This window comes from Pholcus phalangioides, unplaced genomic scaffold (assembly GCF_987345545.1).
Source record: "Pholcus phalangioides strain wild (caught in Gottingen) unplaced genomic scaffold, Ppha-v1.0 ptg000013l_1, whole genome shotgun sequence".
In the NCBI taxonomy this organism is placed as follows: domain Eukaryota; kingdom Metazoa; phylum Arthropoda; class Arachnida; order Araneae; family Pholcidae; genus Pholcus; species Pholcus phalangioides.
In genome coordinates, this window is record NW_028301606.1 from 15,454,033 (window position 1) to 15,464,493 (window position 10,461).

A 10,461-nucleotide genomic window follows, 5' to 3' on the forward strand; every position below is an offset into this window, starting at 1 on the left:
GTTCTAATAACTACGCAGAACAGTGTTGTAAACTTTGTTAGTGTTGTGTAACATTGATGCAAATCTTTTGCTTATCTTATCAATCCAAAATAATTGAAAATGGTAGGACAAAATTTAGTTAGAATTTAATGATAAATATCTGTGATTTCTGAGAAACGGTTCGCAGCAACATCTCTGGTTTCGAAATGACAAATAATTTCAATCTAAGTGACAGTACTTGATGCAAAAAATACGTTTCGAGGAAATTGGAACCTAGAAAACAACACCAAAAATATTTTTCTTCGAGGTGAAACCCTAGAGTGAGAATCCCTCAACATGATTTACCATCCAGTGACAAGTATTATTTTTTTGGCGCTTGGGCATCAGTTACTTGGCGATCGTATTCCCAAGAGAGATTCGCGGAGCAACAAGTACCGCCCACTTACTTGAGTGCGAAGACAATGATTTTTGTATATCAGACCAACAAGAAACATCTCTTTGCATCTAGTTTCTTCCCCCCTGCGAATAAATGCTCTTATATATTTCTCCCTCTTTATTAACATATTTGAAATTCTGAATAGCTCCGGATGCCTCTTGCAGTCATGGAATGACCAAGAGCATTGCTGAAAAAAGTAAGTAAATTCCATTCTAAAACTAATTAGCATTATTGATTGCAATTATAATTTTAACTTGGGAAAGTATTGTAAACAGTAAACACATACACATACAGAATCGGGACTGCTAATGAAGCGTTTACATGAAATTCCTTCTGAGTAACTTTGAGTGTAATGATTTTTTTTAGTCCTTAATTGCAATCTTCTAATCCTCTTTTTATGAATGAAAAAAAAAAAGATGCATACAGTCAATCCCGCTTATAACGTTCGCACTTGGAATGCTTTCCCGCTTAGTACGATTTTTTTTTTCGTGTTTCCGACTCATAACAAATTTACATTAAAATTTCCCCGCTCAGTGTGTGTCATGACAGTTTTTTTTGAAAAACTTTATAAGCGGTATCCACACTGTATATTGAAATATTGTAACAGTTTATTCTCTGTCATTGAGGTACTTTGGTAAAATCAAATGATATCTGAAAATATAATCACGATGTTTTTAGTGTTAATTAGAAGTGATATTATTTAATGCCACTATTTTTTGCATGTATGAGTGACAATATTAATCTGCACGCATTGTGTCATGATGAAGTTATTTGCTGAAATATCGTTTTTATACACTAGCGGAAACTTGAATGTAGATTTTGTTTACTACAAAGCACTTTTTAATTATAATTTTTTTATTATTATTGATTAAATACATGTTGCTAAATGATCACTTAAGTGAGAAAAAAATATCTGCTTTTTTTATCCATATCTATACTAATGCCTACGCATGTATGAATATCATTTGTATTCGTATTTCATAGCTCGCAAAATATCAGTTGTCAAGTAACTCTTAGAAAAACCTGGAAAACAGAAAATATAGATAACAATGATTCATCATTGCTATTTGCGATGTATGGATGGTAATTTATGTGGTCATGATAAGTTAATAAATTCCGTGATTAAGAACCTTATAAGTGGTTCAAAACTTATTTAAAGAAAGATAGAAAACGTAGATATTATTTTCCCGCTCAACCATAGATTCTTGGAAAAATTGATAATTAAAGATATTCTTTCTAACAAAGCGAAAATTTGATACAAGTATTATGAGAATATTTATGGAAGCGGCTATTAAATTAGAAAAAAAAAATCAGTTCTTTTATGTTAAGATTTTTTTGAGAAAACACTCATCTCACGAGAAATTCGAATTTAAAATTATAATAATAATTCATAAACTTATATGACTAGTTGATGAGTTTCATTATTTACTTCATTTTAAATTACTAGTACTCTACCGGTTATGTTAATGAACGCCCTTCTGCTATGCGACAAAAAATCTTGATTAAAGTTCTTGGGCATCCTGAATGTGAGGCTAAATCCCAATCTCTGAGGTTAAAAATCTCACATTAAAATGAACTATAACATCGATTTTTATGCAAATACGAAGACGCGGCTCATCACCAAAATGATGAGTAGGAAATACACACACTAATAACGTTTCTATAGCTATAGAATGATCACCCACCCCAACGCCCCAGTTAAGGAATGTGCCTTAATGGAATTTAATTATAGCATTGAAACCTTTAAGATTATAGGCTCGCGTAAATTATCCGCTGAAAGTTTGCCTGCATGCACTATAGCTCCGAGGCTTCTGACGCTTTTTCTCACCCCAATGTATATGTATGACATTTTTTTGGAAAACTTTATAAGCGGTATCCACACTGTATATTGAAATATTGTAACAGTTTATTCTCTGTCCTTTAAGTACTTTGGTAATATCAAGATTTAATATAATCACGATTTTTTTAGTGTTAATTAGAATTTTTCTTAGTGATATAATTTAATGCCACTGTTTTTTGCGTGTATGAGTGACAATATTAATCTCCACGCATTGTGTCATGATAAAGTTATTTGCTGAAATATAGTCTTTATACACTATCGGAAACTTCAATGTAGATTTTGTTTTCTACAAAGCACTTTTTTATTATAATTTTTTTTATTATTATTGATTAAATACATGTTGCTAAATGATCACTAAGTGAGAAAAATATATCTATGTTTATATATATATTATACAAAAATATTCCGCTTGAAGCAAAGTAAAAATGAGTATTTCTCCAATATAGATTGCACACTAATGAAATATCTTTTATTCTTTTGTGGAACTCCATGAAAGCTCACGAAGCAGTGGTTGGAAAACTGCGATGTAGCCCCTACTCTTATGTGATATATATCATATAAGTCAGTGTTTATTTTGAAGTTTAGATGCTTTTCAAATTCCTAGAAAATGCTTGATGAGTCTTTTTTTTTTTTGTTGAAAATTTGATCTCTTAAACCTTAAGCTTTACTCATACTTCCCAGTGACAATTTATTCACGAGTGAATTTAGGACACCAACAAAAACTTAAATAATAAAAAAGATGTTTTTGATCAACCCTTGTAACATAGAAAGCTGGATCTGATTTTTAACTTTCAGACAATATTTTGCTTGCTTTTCGAAACATTCACATGTATTTTCGTGGTAATAGAAGATACTTATACATCGAAAATGCTTTTGCATGATTTATCCAATTGAAATAATTAATCCCTTACACAGAATCTTTCAAAGATTTGAATCATTTTTTGGTGCATGAATAATTTTTAAATCAAGGAGAGGTTCGAACATGAGTTGAGTTTTGCCCGATGACATTGTTTTTGTCAGCGAATATCTCTCATCTATGATTTATTACTTGTAGTTCGGGACCACTGGTGTTGGTGTCAATTAAGGCATAGAGTTCTTTTTCGCAACCACATTATAAGTGATCTTCCTGTCTTTTGCATTCATCATCCTGTCTTAGCGTGTTCCATCCTTAATCTCCTCTTGAATAAGGACAACGCTGGACACTCGGCTGTTACGGACAGCGTCGCGTCTTGAGACATGGCGCTCGATCAGTCATTCACATCAGCTGCGTGGATCCTTTTTCTTTCGGTTTTGTAAAGTAAGATGTTATGAAAAGAATACTTGTGATCAGAATCAAGACATAGTCGACGAATCTTTTACAGAAGCTTCATTTTCTTCTCTGCTGCTGCTGCTGCTTCGGTAGCGGGTGGGTGTGGAGTTTGTAAGGCGCTTAAAAATAAACTAGCTTGTGCAGCTCGTTTAAAAATCACTTGATCAAGTGACGCAAGCGTTTTTCAAGTGGGTTCGACAAAGCTTAGTAGCACTGGGAAAACAAAACATTGTCTTTTAAGTTTTTATTTTCGAGTAAATGAGAATAAAATTAAAAAAGAAATGTTATCACAGTATATTACACGCCATAGTTTTTAGATTTTTCCTTCTATAAAAAGAAGATTAGAAATGACGTTGATAGCGTTTCGTGAAGAGAAAATAGCAAATAAAAAAAATTCAGCCATGGATTTCTATGGAAAAATATCGATCACTATTTCAATTTAAGAATGAATAACCTCCGTGGGTTTCATGGAAAGCAAATATTGATCGAAGGGATACATCAAATGCATGCGATTTCATTATATTTATATTTACTCAGTCGACAAATTCGTTATAAGAATTTCTATAAAGTTTTTTACGTATTTTTTCATTTATTCATATAGAAGTCGAGAGATAGATGCGTTTAAATTATAAATATATTCACAAGGAAAACATAACTGATACAGTAAATAAGCATCGATACACTGTATTAAAAAATAACTTGAGTAGTTTTTTAGTTAATTTCTAATTTTTGTTTATCTCGCAGGAGTCATCAAATTTTATATAGAACATGGCTGACATTCATAAACTTATTGAAACAACCGTCACTCCTCATCCCTGTATTACTTAAAGAAAACTATATGATAGATATTTACACAGTTTCTTCAAAAATTCGAAAATTCTTCGGATATTTTTCGCTTTTTTCCAAATAAATATTGCTTCACAGTTACAAAGTACTGATTTAGATTCATTCAGATGCGATGACTATAAATCAGATGGACATAAATAATATTTAAGAATTAAGGAATATTTAATATAAAATTTTTTTAATAATAAATTGATGTGTCAAGGTGGTTTTCAAAATAACAAGTGCAAGTTCAAGCCTTTTTTATAGGACAGAAAAAAAGATAAATATAAAATTTGAAGATATCGAATTTAGAATAAAACCTGTATCTAGGAACTGCAATTATATATATTGAGCTTATTTTCTACAAAAGTTCATTGATATGCGAAAACTGTTATAGTTATAAAACAGTCAGCGTAATTGTTTAGAGAAAGTATAGCCCGGAGATATATAGATATTCCCAGAATATTGAAAGAGAGTTGTGATGGCTCTGTGAATGAAAACTATAAATGCTATCATAAGAAATTTGTTTCAATTTAAACACATTTCAAATTACCACATCAATTAAAACCGCTCTATATTACTACGGTGTTAAAAAATTAGCTGCATACGTATAGCAATGCTTTAAAAAATGTAGGATATCACTAATGATATGATATGCGGCAGGTAATTATTTTCAAACATGTTCAGATAACTTTTTATTACAACATGAAAAAACAACCTAGAAATAATGCTGTTTTCTCGTCATTAAGTGTATCACAAGATACAAGTTCTATGGTTTATTTTGAAATGAATGTAAAATATATTACAAATGATTAGCAAAGAGTTTATTTTTTCTATGATACACTTCCTCCTCCGGAAAAAATGGGCTTAGTTATCAATGAGGAAGCATAAACTTTTAATTTTAATACGACTCCATATCAAAAAGATATTATTGAAATGTCTGCCTCTGTATAACTACCAAAAGAAAATGTAGCACATCGCGTGAAAAGCCGTAAAAAAATCAAAATTTCAATCCCCGATATCACAGCAACTTTTTGTTCAATTTCAATTTTAAATTGTTTTCGTGGTAAATGATAAAAAATCATCAGTAAAAACCCTTACATTTAACTGGAATTGTGTAAACTTCAGTCTGGATGATGAATTCAATCGCTAACTCTGCTTTTGTTTGCCTATGTTGATACATGTGAACAAAGCCAACATTACAAGACTGTGATACAAGGTTTATTTTAAAATCTTTTTTAATACTTATTTTAATTTAATATTTTTAACGACGTGACACATCACTCTTAGGAAAGACTAATAAATGGATTCAATGAAGAGAGAGAGAGAGAGAGAGAGATGATTTTTTTTTTCCCGAATTTATGAAGCTTATCAACATCATGGGGGAATCGGGCATAATTGCTGTAAAAGGGATGAATGTAGTGAAATTTATCTATCTTACCGAGACAACTGGTTATGCATAATTGCCGATTTATCACATTTACCGTAACATATTCAACCGATGAAATTTTCTTGTATTGTGAAGTTTTTATTGGAAAAAATACACATACATACACATTACACAACTACTGGACAATAACTGGAACATTATGAAAAATTTAAAATTTGTCGAGACTCACCAACGTCAGAACGTCGGGGAATCGAGCATCTATTTAGGCTATGAATGCCAGGATTTACTCTCAGAATAAACGTTCTGTGTTAAGCCAATGTCAGGGTGCTCCCCCGATGAGAGCCCTAGTCATTGGTTATAACATTTTTTCATTTTTGAATTCTTTTTTGAATTTCCCATTTTGAATTTTTTTTTTTTTTTTCCTTTTTAAATTTTCATTTTTTGCTTTCCAGTTCACATAATTAATTTGTTTCCTTTTTTCATACATAAAAAATGATACTTTTCAATATATATATACACTACGTAGCTCAAAAGACACTATATCCTTCCAGGAAGCCAAAAGTGATTTGTATCATTTGTTTAGCCACCACTGTCTTCTAAGTATCCAGTATAATGTTACAGGGTGTCCTGTAAGTGCTACCACAGCCATTATCTCATCATCCGTCGTAGAGGTGTGATTCCGATTTAAAAAATGCTCAACAGGCGTTCAAAAATTACCCTGTACCAGTTTTGAGAGTGAAAATAAAGTGTGTAACAAAATAAAAAAAAAATCTAAACTTTTATACGCTTCCTCTATGCTGTAAATTTTCATTCGAATGTTGTTGACCGGTCTCTCTCGATGCTAACAGAAAAAATTCCCATGTTTCTAAGTGCAATATTCACCCAGATATTTGAATTGAAAAATCGCAGAAAAATTATGAAAGAACAGCAAAAACTAACGGACAACGCTCGTGTAACTTTTATGCTGTCTTTCCCAAACTTTTCTCCGATTTTTGAATTCGATACCTCAGCGAATACTGCACTTAGAAACGTTGAATTTTTTTTTTGTTGGCCTTACGAGAGACAAGGCAAAAATTTTCAAATTGGAGATTAAAGTACAAAACAAAAAAATCCATGTTTCTAAGTGCAATATTCACAGAGATAATCAAATTCTAAAAACGAGCATATTTGGGACAACTTTGTAGTTGGAAGTTGAAGCTCGGGGGAACGTATAAAAATTTAGTTTTTATTTTATTTTGCGACTCACTGTATTTTCGCTCTCAAAACTGGTACAGGGTAATTTTTGAACGCCTGTTGAACATTTTGTCAATTAGAATCATACCGCTATGATGGACGTGTTAGCTCCTACTGGACACCCTGTATATATAGGGAATAGTATGGAAGGGGGAAGTACAGTCGCACCTCGTTATTGCGTCACCCGGTTAACACGTCACTCCGCTTACCGGGTCACTTTTTGGAAGTCCCAATTGTCCTCAAGTAGGAATTGGCACAGCTATGGCTTACTCCGTTTAACGAGCCACTTCGCTTACTAAGTCATATTTTTGCTGTCCCAAGAGTGACTCAACGAGGTTTATATAGTGGGAATGCTTACAGTATTGATAAGGCATAATAATAAATAAAACAAATATCCTATACAAAAACAAAACACATGTGAAAGTAATGTGCTACATAAAACCACATATTTGTTATGCTTATTTGCAAATTTTTATTTTTAGACTTTTGCACGATATTTGGATTTCTACACTTTCAATTCAAGTTTTTTTCACAATCATCCACTGATTAATGCGTCTCAGATCATCTGGTTTTGTTATTAAACTTGTTATGTTGTCATCTTCATAGGGCTGTGCTATTGGCAAATGAAATCAATTATTCGTTTAAGTGTTGGACCCAAAACAGACCCCTGACGGACCCCTTTTCGAACCTGGAGATAGCTACTTATTATCTGATTTTTAATCACTGCTTGCTGTTTGTTGAAGTAATATGTTTTGAACAATTCCAGTATTTGTCCTCGTATACCATTATCGCCATTCGCCTTATACAATTTTTGCGTTAATACGTTTAAATAAATATTATCAAATGCTTGTTTCAGGTCTAAGAAGACAACAATATAGTATTTATTGGTATTGGAACCGGTATTTAAATAGGATAAATTTTAATTATGGCCATTTTTACATTATTGCCAGTACATAGTTATACTTTTTAATAGCCGTATTGATTCGAGGTCAAATAACTAATATGGTTTCAACACTTGTTGACTTATAAATTTTTCGATTATTTTAGGGAAAAATATTTATGTATTGATAAAAAAATTTAAGTTTTGATAATATTTTAAATTTTAAAAATGTTCGGTTTCTTGAAAAGTAAATGTTCGATTTTTAAGAAAATATCAACTTGTGTGTGAAATCAGGTAAATACTTTTCAAATTAGATTTTGTTCTCATTTCTTGTTTTCTTTAATTTTCCGCACAGGGTATGCCTGACATTCATGCAGTTGAACCAGTCTCTCGCGATGTCCATTTGAACGGGGTAAAAGCAAACCACTGTTCTTGTTACCAACCGCATCCAGATGGATCTGTAGCAGCGATCGTTGTACTTGACGCAATACTTGCCATAATATCACTTTTTGGCAACCTTCTCGTGATCGTAGCCGTTGTTCGTATCAGAAAACTCCGCAGTGTGACTAACGTCTTTGTGGTCGGATTAGCAGCGGCGGATTTACTCGTCGCGCTGAACATACCTTATTACGTACTTTTCTACTTTGATCTGAAAATACTGACTTGCAATAGAGTGACCTGTTTGATTAGGTATTGGTTTTCAATTTGTACTACAGGATGCTCCATGATATGCTTCGTGGGAGTTGCTGTGGATCGTTACGTCGCGATTTTGCATCCGTTGTCATATCGGCGCATACTACGTACTAAATGCGTGTCCTGTTTCCTACTAGCAGCTTGTCTCACAATCGCAGTGATAAGTACATTACCGGTGATTGGAATCGGTGAGCAGTTCGATCCCCTGAAAGAATGTGACCTCTACTACACTCACACAAAGTCATATGTTTTGACCGCCGTTGCCGCGCTTGTGATGTCGACTTTCCTAATAACAACGTCCCTTTATACATGTGTATTTAGAGAGGCCTGGCGTCAAAACAAAGCCATAGCTGCCATAGATATTAGCCAGACTATGCATCACGAAAGAAAGCTAGCGTATATTATGGCGATGGTGATGGCCGTGAATTTCATAGCCTTTCTTCCATATTTCTGCATCATCACCTCAAGATACATAAAAGGAATAGACCAAGAGCGAGTCTCTAATGTCAAGCCTATCGTAGTGATTTTCTTCTTCGGTAAGTCTGCCGTAAATCCGTTTCTGTATGCTTGGAAAAATCCAGATTTCTATGCGGCCTTCAAGAAACTTCTGTTGCGCGAAAAACAATGGAGTGGTTAATGAATAATTAATTACCTCAAAAGGGGAGAAAAATCAATGTGCACGAGAATGAATTACAAAGAAAACCCCCAAGAAAGAAACAAAAAAATTTTTTTTTCCTCAAGCTTTTCCATCGGTTGCTTTCGTAAAATCTAGTCATTTCATTATTATGTCGTTTTTTGTGTAAATATTCCTTCTCATACTATCGAGATGTGTAAGGAGGATATCACTATAACCATTATTCATAATAACCAACTGTGATTTCAGCCTGTTAAACAATAAATAACTATTAAAGCCAAACAGCTTTTTTCATGTCAAATTTTGAAGAAAAAACATGATTAGACATACCTCATCGTGACTATGGCAGTTTCATGCAACGTGGACAAATTATTACAAAAAAAAAACAAAAAACGCAAACTGGCGATAACCCCGAATCATGATTTTTTTCTATACTTTGGCCAGGGATCCCAGCCACTTCGTGGATTGACTGGGCAAAACCCATAATTTAAGCCTAAATTGGTCAATTCGCGAACTGGCCTATTTCGTACTTTTGGCAGTACCATGTATACCAGGTTAATGAGAAAACGTTCAATTTCCCCACTTGAGAGTGCTCTGGAGCATGTACTACTGCTTCAAACGAGGCAAAATTTGTACTGCAGATAAAACAATGATGCGCTTGTCCTTTATTAAATTAAAAAAACAACAACAACAAAAAACTCGTCAATAGGACGGAGCTGGTGCACACACATAAATATCGAACATACACATATAAATGACAAGTACTAGAACTGTTCAATGTCACTCTTCATTTTGAACAATTCCCTATCATCGCAAAACCATATTTTCTACAAAATATCCAGAACATATCGCCGAATGTTGTCCTGTGTGATTGGAGTTCATTGCTAAAAATGAAAATGGATACAGTGAACCGTTTCAATGCACATACTAAACATTTTTATGTCTAAGCATGTTCAGCATTTCTATGTGTAAGCTTATTTAATATTTCTATGTGTGCTTCAATGCTACGTGTCGACAGACTTTTGTTCTATATTTTTCTTTTTAAATTCAATAACTGACAAACATATTATTTGAATTGCTTGAGGTACAAATTTTCTCTTATTTGGAGCAGTGAAACGCACTCCAGAGCTCTCTGAAATGGGGGAATTTGTTTCTCGCTAACACTATACTTAATTTTACATAAAAAAATTAACACCAAAAAGTATTTCATAAATGTTTTTATATTTTATTTTCTCAATTTTA

At 32.9% G+C, this 10,461-nt stretch overlaps 1 protein-coding gene across 1 annotated transcript; it reads left to right on the plus strand.

Moving 5' to 3' along the window:
• Window positions 1–511: 511 nt before the first annotated feature.
• Window positions 512–9,298, plus strand: LOC149078665 (octopamine receptor beta-1R-like). The gene is made up of 2 exons (XM_089240503.1): window positions 512–611; window positions 8,248–9,298. Exon 2 carries the CDS (start codon window positions 8,251–8,253, stop codon window positions 9,220–9,222), a length of 972 nt encoding a protein of 323 aa, XP_089096629.1. The 5' UTR covers window positions 512–611; window positions 8,248–8,250; the 3' UTR covers window positions 9,223–9,298.
• The last annotated feature ends 1,163 nt before the right edge of the window (window positions 9,299–10,461 follow it).

Excerpts from the sequence above, each read along its gene's own strand:
- LOC149078665 (XM_089240503.1), top strand. The coding sequence starts at position 8,251 with ATGCCTGACATTCATGCAGTTGAACCAGTCTCTCGCGATGTCCATTTG.